The sequence below is a fragment of the Schistocerca gregaria genome, chromosome 1 (genome assembly GCF_023897955.1).
Source record: "Schistocerca gregaria isolate iqSchGreg1 chromosome 1, iqSchGreg1.2, whole genome shotgun sequence".
NCBI classification, from domain to species: Eukaryota; Metazoa; Arthropoda; class Insecta; order Orthoptera; family Acrididae; genus Schistocerca; species Schistocerca gregaria.
Window position 1 is genome coordinate 805,866,046 of NC_064920.1, and position 18,121 is coordinate 805,884,166.

At 40.2% G+C, this 18,121-nt stretch overlaps 1 protein-coding gene across 4 annotated transcripts in view; it reads right to left on the reverse strand.

Moving 5' to 3' along the window:
* Nucleotides 1–6,630: 6,630 nt before the first annotated feature.
* LOC126270469 (proteasomal ubiquitin receptor ADRM1-B) overlaps nucleotides 6,631–18,121 on the reverse strand; it is a 101,970-nt gene continuing 90,479 nt past the window's right edge. For all 4 annotated transcript variants that reach the window (XM_049974074.1, XM_049974073.1, XM_049974072.1 and 1 more), the window contains 2 exons: nucleotides 16,539–16,705; nucleotides 6,631–8,198 (listed from right to left, as the gene is read on the reverse strand). In XM_049974074.1, the coding sequence (XP_049830031.1) occupies nucleotides 7,896–8,198; nucleotides 16,539–16,705 (470 nt within the window). In that variant the 3' untranslated portion in view covers nucleotides 6,631–7,895. The remainder of the gene's footprint in view (nucleotides 8,199–16,538; nucleotides 16,706–18,121) is intronic.

The following is an 18,121-nucleotide window of genomic DNA, read 5'->3' on the forward strand; positions in this document are numbered from 1 at the left end:
CCGACATAGGCCAAGGGGAAAGACCAGCAACACTGCACATGTGAACATTGTACATAGTTGACGCCACTGATTAGAAGGCAAGGAATGCAGCATGCCAATGCGAGCAGTGACAGTGTCCACATCTATCTTGTTCTGTTTCTGCCAGCCGGTATTATGTATTGTCGCCAGATGGTATAGGGAATGGAAACTGAGGAGGAACTGCATTACTGTATATATATATATATATATATATATTTTATTATTTGGTTTTTGTGCCCTGGATTTAGTCTTCAGAAAGGTGTACAACGAATCAGAATACAAAATACAACCACTCAATTAAGTCACCTAGTAATCCAAATGAATACAACTGTACCAATCTAAATTAACATAGAAACACATGAGCAGAAGCTTCAGTGACATTTTGTAACTATTGTTCAAAATGACACACACACACACACACACACACACACACACACACACACACACAGACACAGAGAGAGAGAGAGAGAGAGAGAGAGAGAGAGAGAGAGAGAGAGAGAGAGACTGACTTTGCAGACATGATTGCTGAACATGATCTATCATGTCTGTATCCCTCTGCACATCATCACAGGCATGTTGTTCTCTGTGCCAACAGCTGACATCAACAATCCCTCCTCCATAAATCACTCACTTCAGACAGCTCCACAAAAATAAATCCAGAGGATTAAAGTCTGGTGATCTAACTGGCCAAGTTACAGGGCTTCCAAGACCAATCCATTTGGAAATGGAGAAACTGTCAATGAAGCATCACGCTGTGCTACTGAAGTGAGCAGGGGCTCCTTTATGCATGTACCACAGGTATATACAAGAGGCCAAACTAATATCTTACAACAATGCAGGTACCACTCTCCTGTCACCTCAGTGGAAGCGAATGTGGCCCTAGCGATATGCCGATTGAGAATACTCACCCATTATTGACATAGCATCATTGTTGGACCATTGTACCACTGTGCTGTGTGGGTTTTCTTCTGCTCACTCGTGCCAAATATGCGAATTCACTATACCCTCCTCCATGAACTGGGCTTCGACATTTAACAGTATTGTTTGTGAAAAACGCTGATCATGCCTCTGACGCCATAACATAATCAGACTCTGCTGATAGTCTCCCGGCAACAAGGCTTGTACCTCATACACACAAAAGGGATGGTAATGGTTTATAAGCAGTACTCACCATAAACATATATTGTGACATTCTTACTGCAGTGACGAGAGACTGGCGTTTATTCTTCGGTTCTCCATAACAGTTTGTAACAAATTCTGTCACCTACACTGTACATCCCCCACCCCCACCCCCATGAACCATGGACCATGCCGTTGGTGGGGAGGCTTGCGTGCCTCATCGATACAGGTGGCCGTACCGTAGGTGCAACCGCAACGGAGGGGGTATCTGTTGAGAGGCCAGACAAAAGTGTGGTTCCTGAAGAGGGGCAGCAGCCTTTTCAGTAGTTGCAGGGGCAACAGTCTGGATGATTGACTGATCTGGCCTTGTAACATTAACCAAAACGGCCTTGCTGTGCTGGTAATGCGAACGGCTGAAAGCAAGGGGAAACTACAGCCGTAATTTTCCCCCGAGGACATGCAGCTTTACTGTATGATTAAATGATGATGTCGTCCTCTTGTGTAAAATATTCCGGAGGTAAAATAGTCTCCCATTCGGATCTCCGGGCGGGGACTACTCAAGAGGACGTCGTTATCAGGAGAAAGAAAACTGGCGTTCTACGGATCGGAGCATGGAATGTCAGATCCCTTAATCGGGCAGGTAGGTTAGAAAATTTAAAAAGGGAAATGGATAGGTTAAAGTTAGATATAGTGGGAATTAGTGAAGTTCGGTGGCAGGAGGAACAAGACTTCTGGTCAGGTGAATACAGGGTTATAAATACAAAATCAAATAAGGGTAATGCAGGAGTAGGTTTAATAATGAATATAAACATAGGAGTGCAGGTAAGCTACTACAAACAGCATAGTGAACGCATTATTGTGGCCAAGATAGACATAAAGCCCATGCCTACTACAGTAGTACAAAAGTTTATATGCCAACTAGCTCTGCAGATGATGAAGAAATTGAGGAAATGTATGATGAGATAAAAGAAATTATTCAGGTAGTGAAGGGAGACGAAAATTTAATAGTCATGGGTGACTGGAATTCGTCAGTAGGAAATAGGAGAGAAGGAAACATAGTAGGTGAATATGGATTGGGGGGAAGAAATTAAAGAGGAAGCCGTCTGGTAGAATTTTGCACAGAGCATAACTTAATCATAGCTAATACTTGGTTCAAGAATCATAAAAGAAGGTTGTATACATGGAAGAATCCTGGAGATACTAAAAGGTATCAGATAGATTATATAATGGTAAGACAGGGATTTAGGAATCAGGTTTTAAATTGTAAGACATTTCTAGGGGCAGATGTGGGCTCTGACCACAATCTATTGATTATGAACTGTAGATTAAAACTGAAAAAACTACAAAAAGGTGCTAATTTAAGGAGATGGGACCTGTATAAACTGAAAGAACTAGAGGTTGTAGAGAGTTTCAGGGAGAGCATAAGGGAACAATTGACAGGAATGGAGGAAAGAAATACAGTAGAAGAAGAATGGGTAGCTCTGAGGGATGAAGTAGTGAAGGCAGCAGAAGATAAAGTAGGTAAAAAGACGAGGGCTAATAGAAATCCGTGGGTAACAAGAAATACTGAATTTAATTGACGAAAGGAGAAAGTATAAAAATGCAGTAAATGAAGCAGGCAAAAAGGAATACAAACGTCTCAAAAATGAGATCGACAGGAAGTGCAAAATGGCTAAGCAGGGATGGCTAGAGGACAAATGTAAGGATGTAGAGGCTTATCTCACTAGGGGTAAGATAGATACTGCCTACAGGAAAATTAAAGAGACCTTTGGAGAGAAGAGAACCACTTGTATGAATATCAAGAGCTCTGATGGCAACCCAGTTCTAAGCAAAGAAGGGAAGGCAGAAAGGTGGAAGGAGTATATAGAAGGTTTATAAAAGGGCGATGTACTGGAAATGGAAGAGCATGCAGATGAAGATGAAATGGGAGATACGATACTGCGGGAAGAGTTTGACAGAGCACTGAAAGACCTGAGTCGAAACAAGGCCCCGGGAGTAGACAACATTCCATTAGAACTACTGACGGCCTTGGGAGAGCCAGTCATGACAAAACTCTACCATTTGGTGAGCAAGATGTATGAGACAGGCGTAATACCCTCAGACACAAGAAGAATATAATAATTCCAATTCCAAAGAAAGCAGGTGATGACAGATGTGAAAATTACCGAACTATCAGTTTAATAAGTCACAGCTGCAAAATACTAACACGAATTCTTTACAGACGAATGGAAAAACTGGTAGATGCGGACCTTGGGGAAGATCAGTTTGAATTCCGCATAAATGTTGGAACACGTGAGGCAATACTAACCTTACGACTTATCTTAGAAGAAAGAATAAGGAAAGGCAAACCTACGTTTCTAGCATTTGTAGACTTAGAGAAAGCTTTTGACAATGTTGACTGGAATACTCTCTTACACATTCTGAAGGTGGCAGGGGTAAAATACAGGGAGCGTAAGGCTATTTACAATTTGTACAGAAACCAGATGGCAGTTATAAGAGTCGAGGGACATGACAGGGAAGCAGTGGTTGGGAAGGGAGTGAGATAGGGTTGTAGCCTCTCCCCGATGTTATTCAATCTGTATATTGAGCAAGCAATAAAGGAAACAAAAGAAAAATTTGGAGTAGGTATTAAAATCCATGGAGAAGAAATAAAAACTTTGAGGTTCGCCGATGACATTGTAATTCTGTCAGAGACAGCAAAGGACTTGGAAGAGCAGTTGAACAGAATGGACAGTGCCTTGAAAGGAAGATATAAGATGAACATCAACAAAAGCAAAACGAGGATAATGGAATGTAGTCCAATTAAATCCGGTGAAGTAGAGAGGATATAAAATGTAGACTGGCAATGGCAAGGAAAGCATTTCTGAAGAAGAGAAGTTTGTTAACATCGAATATAGATTTATGTATCAGGAAGTCGTTTCTGAAAGTATTTGTATGGAGTGTAGCCATGTATGAAAGTGAAACATGGACAATAAATAGTTTGGACAAGAAGAGAATAGAAGCTTTCGAAATGTGGTGCTACAGAAGAACGCTGAAGATTAGATGGGTAGATCACATAACTAATGAGGAGGTATTAAATAGAATTGGGGAGAAGAGGAGTTTGTGGCACAACTTGACAAAAAGAAGGGACCGGTTGGTAGGACATGTTTTGAGGCATCAAGGGATCACAAATTTAGCATTGGAGGGCAGTGTGGAGGGTAAAAATCGTAGAGGGAGACCAAGAGATGAATACACTAAGCAGATTCAGAAGGATGTAGGTTGCAGTAAGTACTGGGAGATGAAGAAGCTTGCACAGGATAGAGTAGCATGGAGAGCTGCATCAAACCAGTCTGAGGACTGAAGACCACAACAACAACAACAACACTGTACATCACCGGTTGGCCCCAGCCACTAAATCCTGGAGGTGCTACACATGCGACGTACTCCTACTGCACCTATCCAATAAAAGATGTTTTTGAGAATGGAAGGTGCCAGTTAGGAAACCTCTCATGATTCAGTTGTCATGTAACATCAGCTCTTCCATCAGCAAGCCCGTAAGTGAGGTGAATGTCACCATATTCCTCGGTTGTGAAACTTGCCATGGTAGTGATAATGTGACAGGTGGCAACTATCAACTAGAGTGAAAAGTGCAGTACTGTTCTAAAAATGTCGTATGCCACTGTTTTCCTTCCTCCATTGACCACTTTTTCCCTTTACAGGACAAATATTCCCTGACGTAAAGAACACCAAACCTATCAACTGTCCGTCAGTTTCTATGCGTAGCAGCATGTGGTCCTTACAATATTTTTTCTAACTTACACCTCATTCTGTATATGCCTTCTGGCATCTATGTTGCACAATGCATTGCCCATACTAGTTTACTCCATTTCTATTTGTTCACAATGTTGAATTTCAAATTTATTATATATGTGGTTACCTGCCAACAGACTTGCCACAATGGTAACATCGGTGCTTGTTATATCACCTATGTACTGTCAGGCTTGGCTGGCACTTGGATGGGTCACCACCCGGGTCTGCTGAGGGCTGTTGGCAGGTGAGGTGCAACCAGCCATTGTGAGGCCATGAGATGTAGTGACACTGGTCACAAAAATTTACCTCAGCTGGGAGAGCTGTGTGCTGACCACATTCCCCTGGTGACCACTTAGCACTGAGGATGACACAGCACCCAGTCAGTACTGTTGGGCCTTCTAGGCCTGTTTGGCTGTCTCTCTCTCTCTCTCTCTCTCTCTCTCTCTCTCTCTCTCTCTCTCTCTCTCTCTCTCTCTCTCTCTCTCGTTTGCTGTCAGTCTTGTCTTCATTTTGATTTCATAGCTATTACATTCTTAGAAGAATCTTCTCCTAATTTAAAACTGCCCTGTCAAATGTCAGATCATCATGTATTAAGAGATGCTCTTTCATTAGTACCAGAGTAAGACACCTCTTTCAGAGCTGTGTTCACCTCTGACTCACTTTCTACAAAGTTATAACCAGTAGAGAACATTCTATCACACATTAACACATTAGATTACAAAGAAACAATTTTTTTCAGGTGCAACTCATCAATTATCCAACCACTTTATTTCACTTTACTGCCCAATTTGCACCTGTCATTTTCATGTCCACATTTACACATGCTTGTATATGTTATTAGATGTTACCTAGTGCTATAATAAAGACCCAAACATCAGAATATTCCAAGACCATCTGCATCCCATCTGGTCATCAACCACTATGATTGTCCCAGTTTAGTCTCTTGCTACTGTGATGGTGTGGTTGTATTTAATTATGAATCCAGAAATAGCTTTGTATACAGTAAAAGAGGCAAAGCTTTGTAGTGTGGTTAACAGTTAGATGGGATGATGTTCTTTGTGGGAATATATGTACATGTACTCTTGAAAATGACCTGATGACTAGAACTGACCAAGTTCTCCAAGTGGGAATCAATGTTTCCTTTAATTGATTTATGGCCACAAGTATGAAGAAAAGGGTCTAATTAGGTTTTCAGGGCATTTATTTTTTTTAAATTTAAGTTTAGTACTGTTAGTGTATGTATGCATAATCATTCATGGTTCTGGAATTTCAGCAACACACATTAAATTACTAATAAGTTGTCTTCAATCTGTTTATCTTAAATCCACACCAGTCACTTCCTACGGAATGTTGGCTGTTGGCATTGTCTGTTTTAAAATATATTAAGCTAGAATTTTATTACAAATTTCCACTATGTAACCATAGTGTTTTAATCTTTTCTGATGCAATTTCAGATTTTGATGCTACCAACAATGGCAAAAAGAAAATTTGTCAAGAATATTTGTTGTTCTGTTAGTTTACACTACATTATTTGGTTGTTACAATACAATTAACTACTTCTGCTATTACTGTAAGAATATCATGCAAGCTGAAGACATTTCTGTATGTTATACTCATTTCACCCTAGCTTCCAAGGTTTTTGAAGTTATTATGAAACAGAAAAAGGGAGGAGAGGTACACAATGATGAAAACATAAACACGGTATATTGCAACACAATGTATTATACAATCAACTGTTTGTATTTAATATAAATCACACTAAACCTACTAAAACTGATTATTGAAAAAAAAAAAAAAAAACACTGTCAGCATTTAGTAGTAGCAGGAAATTCCATGAATGTGCAAACACTGGCACAAATACACACGAAAAGTTATTAGCTTCACAAAATGTTCATTTGCAACAAGGGCATATTTCAAAGTGCTTCATTAACAAAAAAATTATATGTATTTCCAGAAGGTAAAAAAATAAGCCTTTTCTTGATGCAGCTGAGACCATAAATGAGCTTAACAGTGTGAACTATAAATAGGAACACTCGCATAACAAGGTACATTTTTTAAGGCTGAGCACACTGTGATCATAAATAATGTGGTTAGTCTTTACTAATGGTAGATTTAACACTTCTTGAAACCACCAAAAATGATTTTCTTGTTCATCAAAATGATTTGTTGCTATAGTTTTAAAGTGGTTCACTTCATAATTTCACTACATGTTGTCACTGAAAATGTAAAACATACCAATATGTTATACCGCTACCTCACTAAGTATTAAGAGCTCAACAGCTGAGATGAAAAGTATGTTGTCCTCATTTGCAGCAAAAGGCATTTTTTATAATAAAATGTGAACTATTGTATGTGTTCGTCCACTTATTCTGCTCAACGATTTCTCCTTTTGATGACGAAATGCATTTACCTAATTATCTAATTTATAATTTGAATTTTGATTATCTATTTTATAGTCTCAGTATAGATTTAACAAATCTATTATAAGTGAAGAAACACTAATGTATTTGTGAAAGGCAATTTATCGGTGCACAGACAAACTCACAACTTGAAAAAGGAAATGAGAGCTTCGACATGCTCCACTCAAGTTTTCCAATTTCTCTTCATTTTCATTACAGACTGACTGACTTGTGCTGATAATGAGATGCTTAGGTCACACTCATGAAAATTTCAACAGTTCCTTCAGTGTTGATCTTTAACTACATAAGCTAGTCTTTAACTGCATAACCTCTCATGATTAAAATCAAGCCTGTGAATTTGCCTGTGCTAGGTCTTTCCATTCTACACACCTCACTACCTCAGAGAATGTCTTAACACTGTATTTCCACGACAAACCATTTCCATGGGCTCTTTTAACAAGTTTCTGGCGATACTGCTCCAATCAGAACCAACAGATACTTATCACATTATTCCAACATTATCAAAATTAGACATATGAACTTCTTAAATAAACCTCTAAAATTCTGCTGCTAATCAGTAGTCATCCACTCCTCATCGTCATCGTCCTTTTTATCACTACCACCAGAACCACCATCAGTTTTCTTTCGTTTCTCGTCACCTCCTGGCTGTTTCTTTTCCTCTTCCTTGGGTGCACGGCTCGTGCCTTGAGCTGATGACTCATCTTTGCTTATAGACGCCTTCTGTAATGCTTTCACGAACTCTTCCATATTACCCTGATTAGCAGCATCTACTGCTTCCGGGCCTACTTCAAATTGCTGCACAACAGGCCCAAGTTGTCCTGACTGTAATGCTGCACTGAACATACTAAGAGCCTGAAACAAGTAATTGTGAATGGGTTATTTCTGCCAGTTTTCATTTCACACAGAAGCAGAAGTATGTTCACAAAAAATACACAAACAGAAGTATATTAACTGCTGGTTACTCAGAGTCAAAACCTTCATACTTCCTATGATGTAATATTACTGCAACTTATTTTCATTCTATTATTTGTACAAAGATAAAGTCAAAATACAACAGTGAAAAAATGTGGCTGCATAAAATAGGATCGATCTAACAGCTCTGAAGAGTTGGCTCACTAAGAACACTATCAAACACACTCACATCAAGTGATATACAAGAAACTGCTTAAAAAGGTTATAAAAGCAATGAGGGAAACTGTAAACATTAAAATTCATTAACAACTACAAAAATAAACAAAATTCTGTTCAAATGTTAGAACATTATTTTGAATTATTCACAACTATATCTAAATCCAAATGCTGATACAGACTCCTATACAGATAACAGACATTTAGTTGGATCAGGCCTGAGCAAGGCTATGATTGACTAAAATTGATAAAGTAACAGTAATCAACCAATATGGCTTTGCTGTGCTGGTACTGAGAATGGCTGAAAGCAAGGGGAAACTACAGCCGTAATTTTTCCCAAGGGCATGTAGCTTTACTGCATGGTGTCCTCTTGGGGTTAAATATTCTGGAGGTAAAATAGTGCCCCATTCAGATCTCTGGGCGGGAAAGACTCTGGAGGACTTTACCAGAAGAAAGAAATTTCACATACTAAGTGTGGAATGTCAGATATATTAATACGGCTGGTAGGTTAGAAAATTTAAAAAGGGAAATGGATAGATGAAAGTTAGATATAGTGAGAATTAGTGAGTTTTGCTATTTAGGGAGAAAAATAACTGCTGTTTGTCGAAGTAGAGAGGATATAAAATTTAGACTGGCTATGGCAAGGAAAGCACTCTGAAGACGAGAATTTTGTTAACTTCTAGTATAGATTTAAGTGTCATACCTCCAAGTGATGAAACTTCACAGTTTATGAGTGGTGCTTTACATTATGTGCATACATATACCTAAAGAAAACTGCATCGCACAGTTTTCGCTGCTGCAAGATCATAAGTAGTCTGCACTGGAACATAGTATCATCATAAGTAACTGAAAAATCTTCCCTTTAATAATTTGTTGACATCACTTAAAATTGTTGCGAGGCACAATTACACTTAAAAAGACATTGTCTCACGTCTTGTTTTGGTTGTAGGGCACCACCACCCCAAGGAAATTTCATCGCTTGTGAAAACAAAAGGCGAAAGCTAATGTAAAACATGAACTAACTGTCTGAAAATGAACTTGTCGGATCGAAACCAGTATCAGCTCTATTTAAATAAATAAGTAAATAAAATAGAAACATTCCACATGGGAAAAATATATTAAAAACAAAGATTCCAAGACTTACCAAGCGGGAAAGCGCCGGTAGATAGGCACAATAAAAACACACACACACACACACACACATAAAATTTCGAGCTTTCGCAACCGGCAGTTGCTTCGTCAGGGAAGAGGGAAGGAGAAGGAAAGATGAAAGGATGTGGGTCTTAAGGGAGAGGGTAAGGAGTCATTCCAGTCCCGGGAGCGGAAAGACTTAGCTTAGGGGGAAAAAGGATAGGTATATACACGTCCCACGCGCACCCGCGCACGCACGCGCACGCACGCACATGCACGCACACACGCGCACACACACATTGGCTTTAAATATGTCTGCCTGCGTCCGCACATGCATGGATGGATGTGTGTGTGATGCGCGAGCACACCCCCCCCCCCCCTCCTGTGCCTGTGTGCTCCCTCCACTGTGCCCGTCCACCGGCGCCCCCCTGCCTGGCAAGTGGAGGCAACTTCCACATGGGAAAAATATATTGGGGGCAGGGATTAACAGACTTGGGGAGGGGGGGGGGGGCACCGGTGGACGGGCACAATGGAGGGAGCACACACACACACACACACACACACACACACACACACACACACACAGGGTTTCGAGCTTTCGCGGCCAGCGGTTGCTTCGTCAGGGGGATGTGGGTTTTTGTGGGGGGAGTCGTTCCGGTCCCAGGAGTGGGGGGACTTTCCTTGGGGGGAGGAGGGATGGGTGTGTGCTCGCCCACACACACACACACACACACACACACACACACACACACACGTGCATGTGCGGACGCAGACAGCCGGTTGCGAAAGATCGAAATTTTGTGTGTGTGTTTTTTTTATTGTGCCTATCTACCGGCGCTTTCCTGCTTGGTAAGTCTTGGAATCTTTGTTTTTAAGAAATAAATAAGTAGAATTATAAAAGTGGCTGGTTGCTGTTATCTTCTATGTATGAGTCAAACTGTATTTAATACTATTGTTTATTAACAGAAGAATCAATAACTTTATAAGGAAATAGGTTTCAATGGACAGCAGCAATCTGCGTTTCATTTCCAAATGTAATCACCTGAACTCTTAGAGCAATGGGTCACCAACCTCCTGAAATATTTCTATTGATACAATCAGATTTGTTCTCCCATTCTCTAAATATTTTCATTATATGTTTTAGTACAGACTAATATTTACTGTACTTCTATGATGTACATTTCTTCTACATGCTCAATGGATTCCACTTTACAATATAAGCAGCTCCTGCTGTTTCTGCTTCCAAAAATCTAGTATAGAGTTTCAACAGTCATTTGATTGTACTGTGGTTAAAAGCAAACAATAATGTTTTTTTAAAATAGAAGCTGCTGCCAGGTGTGACATGTATACTGTAGTTAGACAGTACAAAAGGATCTACAGCTGCTCAGATTCATCAGAAGTTGGACCTAGCATGTGGGCCTACTGTAATGAGTGAACAAAGGTGCCACACAAATATGTACATGAGAAGCGGAGTTTTACTGATGCGACCCACATAACTCTTTCTTGTAATCCATTCTAAAAATACTGGAAGTGTATGGAAACACCAGCACATGTGTCTTACACACACACACACACACACACACACACACACACACACACACACACAAGAGCAAGCACACCCCTTATACACACACAACCACTATCAACGGCCAGAATGCAATTTGCATTAAATGGGAGCAAGAATCTGGAGTGGGCTGGGGAAGGGGAGGGATACCAGGATATGAGTGGGGGGAGAGGAATCAGTGCTGGCGGTGAAGTATGTAAGGACTGGTGGTGGTAATATAGGGCTGCCAGGTGCAGCATCAGCAGGCTGTGGGAGAGGGACAGGGGAGGCGGTCGGAGAGAGGAGCAGATAAAGTAAAAATACTGATGGGTGCACCAGCTGGGAGCAATGCACAAAGAGGATGAGGCGAACTGTGAGGATGTGACACGACAGGGGGAGTGGAAATGATTGGGTGGAGGGTGTAGGGACAGTAGGTTATTGTAGGTTGAGGCCAGGATGATTTCAGGAGTGGGGAATGTACTGTACACTAAACTCCTATCTGTGCAGTTCAGAAAAGCTGCTGATGGAGGGGAGAATTCAGATGGCCCGTTGAAATTAAACATGTTATATTCAGTTGCATGTTGTAGCACAGGACTCTTGGTCACATTTTGGTGCTGGTCATAAATCTTAGTGGACAGCTGGATAGTGGCCATGCCTATATAAAAAACTGTGCAATAATTTCAGCAGAGGCGGTATATGACATGGCTGTGACAGGACTGGAATACGAAGAGCTGGGTGGGCGTACTGGGCAGATATTTCACCTTGGCCTCCCAAAGGGATAATACCCATACGACAATGTGGTGGGGTTGGGAGTGGTACAGGAATGGACTAAGTAGGGGAAGGAAGAATCTCTAGTACAATGTCCCTCATTTCAAGACATGATGATACATAAAGCCGTGACAAAGGATGTTATTTAAGTTTCTCCAGTTTGGAGTGCTCCTGGATAACATAGGAGGTGCTCATTTATAGCTGGTTCTTAGAGGTAGTGGGAGGATTGGGGCTGTGTGGGAATATAGCATAGGACATACGTTCATGGGTTAGGTCTCTGACAGTGTGTCTGAAGGCCTTTGTGAGACCTTCAGCATAGCTGTTTGCGTGGGATTTTTTGGCGCAGACAAGGTGACTACTTTCAAAAAGCAGGCATTGTTGGTGGCTGGTGGGTTTAATGTGGACAGATGCGTGGATGAAGCAATCAGAGAGGTGGTGGTCAATGTCCAAGAAGGGGGCAAGCTGGGATGAGGAGGACCAAGTGAAGTTGAGGGGAGAGATGGTGCTGAGGTTATGAAGGAATGAGGATAGGGTGTTCCGAGTCCAGATCATGCGTGTATCATTAATGAACCTGGACCAGACTAGGGATTAGGGGTTTTGGGTGGCTAGGAAAGTTTCCTCTAGATGGTCCATAAACAGGTTGGAATTCAGCTGCATGGTTTATATGTAAACCTGCCCTTGAAAGGGGAAGTAGTAGCATGTTAGGATATAATTAGTAAGATACATGAGGAATGAGGTAGTGGATTTGGAGAGGAAGTGGTCAATAGCGGCAAGACCATGAACATGAGGGATGTTGGTGCATAGGGAATTGTGTCACCTTTGACCAGTAGGAATCCAGGAGATAAAGGGGTGGGAGATGATTAACAGTCTGTGCAGTGATACTTATGTGATGTAGGAGGCTAGACTTTTGGCAACAGGTTGGAGGTGTTTGTCAACAAGGGCTCAACTCTTTTAGTGGTAACACAATAACCAGCTACAATGGGGATTCCAGGAATGTTGGGTTTGTGGAGCATGCAGAAGGTGGGTATGTGAGGTGTCATAGGAGTGAGGAGAAAAAATGGATTCAGAGGAGAGGTACTGGGAAGGTCCTAAGAATTTAAGCAGAGATTAGGGGTTCTGTTGGACTTCTGGGATGTGATCACACTAGCACAAGTTTATAGGAGGTGGTGTGAAACAACTGGTGGAGGCCTTCTGTCAAGCAGTCACAGCAATTCATAAGCTTTGTCTGCAGATAGAATGATTAGGTCACCAACTCTCCTCCCAAGAACATGTCCGGTGTGTACCACTGCACCACCTTACTGCTCTGACGATGTTTATGGTTGTCCTTTCTTCTGCTGAAACAGTGTTCTTGGGAAGAGACCTGAGGAAGGATGGTGAGGCCAAGTTGGAGGTAAGAAATTCTTGGAAGGTGACTAGGGGGTGGTTGGGTTGGAGGATGGAGAGAATCATGGTTGGATGTGGGTATGAACTAGGAGAGGCTAGTTACAATGCCGGAATTAGGTTGGCTTTTGTTGGAAGGATTGGTGGCAAAGATGTGTCCCCATTGCACGGATTGTGAGAAGTAGAGTAGGTTTTTGACAAGTCCAACACCAAAATTTTCTTTACACTCACCATTTTTTGAATTTATTTGTCACAAAAACATGAACACATCTTTGTGTATCCACTCCATTAAACCACCAAAACCATGAATTGACAAAATACATCTCTCAGTCTCATTTTCTGTTATCCTCAAATAAATGGGCAGCAAAGAATTATGAATTAAAAGACTGTTGCTGTATTTTGTCTTTTCCAGGTGGAAGTTACATGTAACAGATGCAAAAAGAAGGTGCACTCATGTTTTGTGACGTGATCATTTCCAAGAATGGTGAGTACAAACAATTTGTTTGTGTGGTCTTGGGCTACCTGTCAATCATTTTATATTTATATTTACAGAAGACGAAGAAACAGAGCATAAGCAATAAAGCAACGAAGAGATACACTTCCAACAGAGTCAGCTGCAGGTTATACAAGAAGCACAAAATGTATGTCATGTGTTGCTTTATGATTTAACTACCATATGCATGGCACTATAATACTGAAATCTGTGTGTACACACTGTTTTATTGCAGTTTAGCAATGCTCCACTTGAAAAGGATCAAACACACAAAACTGCAATATAGCAGATTTTATTCATAAACAAGGACTATGATGTCTTTCTAAATCTCAATGACTGAACACAGATCTGACCAACTCTCCTCCCAAGAACATGTCCAGTGTGTACCACTGCACCACCTTACTCTGTGTCCTCAAACCTTCGTAACAATTACAGCTGGTAGGTATTGCGAAACCCTTGCCAAACTGACGTGTTACTTCAAATCAACAGAATACGTAATAGTAGTCTGGAACAGTCCTCCATGACATGGTGTGCCCACATACTGCTGGCAGTATGTTGCTTATGATACAGCATTCTCCTCAGAAACTTTTGAACAACCCATCCTGCAGTCCCACCCATGCATTCAGAAATCACTATTTGTTCTTGCATTTTAAACAACTGCTTGGCAGTAAATAATTTGAAGATGACAAACTCAAGACTGCAGCTGTAAATTGGTTCAATTCGTGGGTAGTGATGTTCTCAGCAGAACAGGCGAAACAAGTTTGTGCAGCATCATGAAAAGTGCTTAAAAACTGATGATAAAATCCCCCTCCCCTCCCCAAACACACACAGCTGTAGCTGGCTGACCTGTGGCACAGAAACCAAAGTAATACAACAAAAGACACTAAGCACTTGTTTGCAGCTATGCACCCATAAATCCATCAGTTACATGTGGGTTAGTCCCTTTCCCCATTTTTGTTTACTATTTTAAGAGTAGTTAAATTTTATTTTAAATTTTAGTCATTGTGCAAAAGCCATATAAGCCATATGCAGACACTAATAATATTTTCAACAGTAACTGAAGCCTTATCAAAATAGCACCATGAATTGTCTACCTTTGAACTACAATTTCACCTTTGTTGCTTTCAAAATTTGTTCATAATATTTTTAGGGATGCATACAAGATTGTTGAAGTTCCAGTAAAAAATCATTTTTCTGCAAGTGATAGCAGCATGGGAACAATTTTTGTGAAGTTACCATAAAAATGTGAGCAAGTTGCAGCTCTTCTGAGAGAAATTTTATCATCTGCAAAGTAAAAGTTTAGGGGCAAACAAACCTACAGAAAGTCCAGAGCAAGCAGTATATATTACAGTTTGTCTTAGCACAACTGTCTATGAAGAAACTTCGTATTCTGAACATTTAACTTCTTTTTATAGAGGGATGCATGATGTTTGCTGCACTTAGCTTATGGCAGGGAAACCAATGAAAAGTGTTTCAATCTAACCTGGCACCTACTGATGCAAGATGCTGAATCTGCACTGATCAGTTCAAATACACAAAGGCTCTTATCACACATTTTTTGGTTGACATGTGGGTCAATATTAGCTTCTTACTGATTTGTTTCAGTGAGCTATGTTATCTGAATTAAATAGATGTCTGCCGCAAATAACAAAAACCATTATTCACTGCACACAAATAATTATAATTATTACAATTATCATTGTTTATATTACTAAACCACTAGCCTGGAACCTGGTGCCAGTTGTAGATAGCCTGTGTAATGGCTTCCAGTGACAATAAAAATCCGAATTTCATTATTCAGCATAGTTACTGGCCAATTTTAAAAACTTAAAACACTGTCTATCTACTCATTAAGGCGCATAATCTCATTTTATAAAGTTTAACACACTACAATAAGTACTGTAGTGTCTACATGTTACTAATGGCTCACAAATACCCCCACTATTTTCGTCGAGTATTTGACAATGAGAGCACTTAATGACTTTCAATGAACTTTCTACACTATTTCAAACCTTTACAAAACTGCTTCTCACTGAACCCATCCACAAAATGATGAAATGAAAAAAGTTTATCGCTTGCTAATTTTCAATGTTCATGCAGCAAAACTTTAGCACCAGATATTGCAAAATAACATAATTGTGAGAGACACAGTTCACGAGCTATAACATGAAACATTCAGATGCATGAAAACTACCTTTTGCTTACAATGTTGTGCAAATTACCAAGGCTATACTAATCCAGTGTTCCATAATGAGAGCACTTGGTGACTTCCACCAAACTTTAGGCATAATTCTCAAACGCCATGAATTTTTTCTCACTTACATGCTAAAAGTCAAATATTTAAAACATTAACTCATTTGTAAAGTAATCAGATAATCAATTCTTTAAAGAAACAGTTATTTGCTGCTGCTTCTACTATTTCAATTAATCACTGCACCAAGACACAATGAACGCTCCACTTGCTTTCGTAAGTAGCCAGATATTTTTTGCGATCCTTTTACAACAGCTCTTGAAGAAACAAGCTTTTTCCAGTTTTCCACTGGCACACAAGCACTACTGTTTTCTGCAGAATGCATTTTGTACAAACAAAACTGGCAATCATTTTGGTAGGATTTGGGTAATGTTCATTAAAGAAAAGGATTCTGACCTTAATTTTTCTATGAGAACTTAGCTTTACAGGATGTTAAAAACACAACAACATGTAAACATTACTTTAGGGAATACTAAACAAATTACACATTTAAGTCACCTGCTGGAACTGAGGAGATGCAAGTGTTGAACGAAGTTGTTCAGATGGAGGCACAGTAGATGAAGACTCTTCAACTGATGGCACATGCTGCAGTAATTCTGTCACCAATTCTGTATTTCTCAACAATGTCTGCAGGTTTTCAGATGTGATTGTCGATGCCAGATCCACTAAAGAAAACAAGACAATTGTTTGAAACATATCTACAAACATTTCATAAGTAATGAGAAAGGAAAATTTATCCTAGATTATTACCATCGATTAAGACTTTGGTTTATAATTTATGCCTAAATTTGATTTCGAACAGATACTACAGAGAAATGTTTGAGCCAAGTAATATGAAGCAAACTTATTCCTATGACATACGAACGTGCCAGTAGTCGACCCCTTCCTGTATCTCATATCCACAAAATCATGACATCTCATCAAAATCTATTAATATCAAACATAAATTTCACAAATATTACTGTTACAATTCTTTATGAGCACTTGTATCCCCTTTTCGTAGGTCAGGAAGAACATTCCTATTATGGAACAGGGTAGGGGGATGGGACAGTTGTATGTTTAAATGTCCCAAGCTGCTAGGTTAGCAGTACCCTTGTCATCAAACAAGCAGGCTTTCTATTATCTACAGTGATACATATTGTAGATCAGAGAGCCTGCCGCACAAACGCAAAATAATTTTATTTAAAAAAGCGGATAAAGTGCCACTAGAAGCCTTCCTAAAAGACAATTTCCATTCCTTCCGAACTGACTATGCGAATGTAGACGAGATGTGGCTCAAATTCAAAGATATAGTAGCAACAGCAATTGAGATATTCATACCTCATAAATTGGTAAGAGATGGAACGGATCCCCCGTGGTACACAAAAAAGGTCCGAACGCTGTTGCAGAGGCAACGGAAAAAGCATGCAAAGTTCAGAAGAACGCGAAATCCCGAAGATGGGCTAAAATTTACAGACGTGTGAAATTTGGAACGTACTTCGATGCAAGATGCCTTTAATAGGTTCCACAACGAAACATTGTCTCGAAATTTGGTAGAAAATCCGAAGAAATTCTGGTCGTATGTAAAGTACACAAGTGGCAAGACGCAGTCAATACCTTCGCTGCGCAGTGCCGATGGTACTGTTATCGACGACTGTGCCGCTAAAGCGGAGTTATTGAACGCAGTTTTCTGAAATTCCTTCACCAGGGAAGACGAATGGAATATTCCAGAATTTGAAACACGAACATCTGCTAGCATGAGTCTCTTAGAAGTAGATACCTTAGGGGTTGCGAAGCAACTCAAATCGCTTGATACGGGCAAGTCTTCAGGTCCAGATTGAATACCGATTAGGTTCCTTTCAGATTACGCTGATACTATAGCTCACTACTTAGCACTCATATACAACCGCTCGCTCACCGATAGATCTGTACCTACAGATTGGAAAATTGCGCAGGTTGCACCAGTGTTAAAGAAGGGTAGTAGGAGTAATCCATTTAACTACAGACCTATAACATTGACGTCGGTTTGCAGTAGGGTTTTGGAGCATATACTGTATTCAAACATTATGAATCACCTCGAAGGGAACGATCTATTGATATGT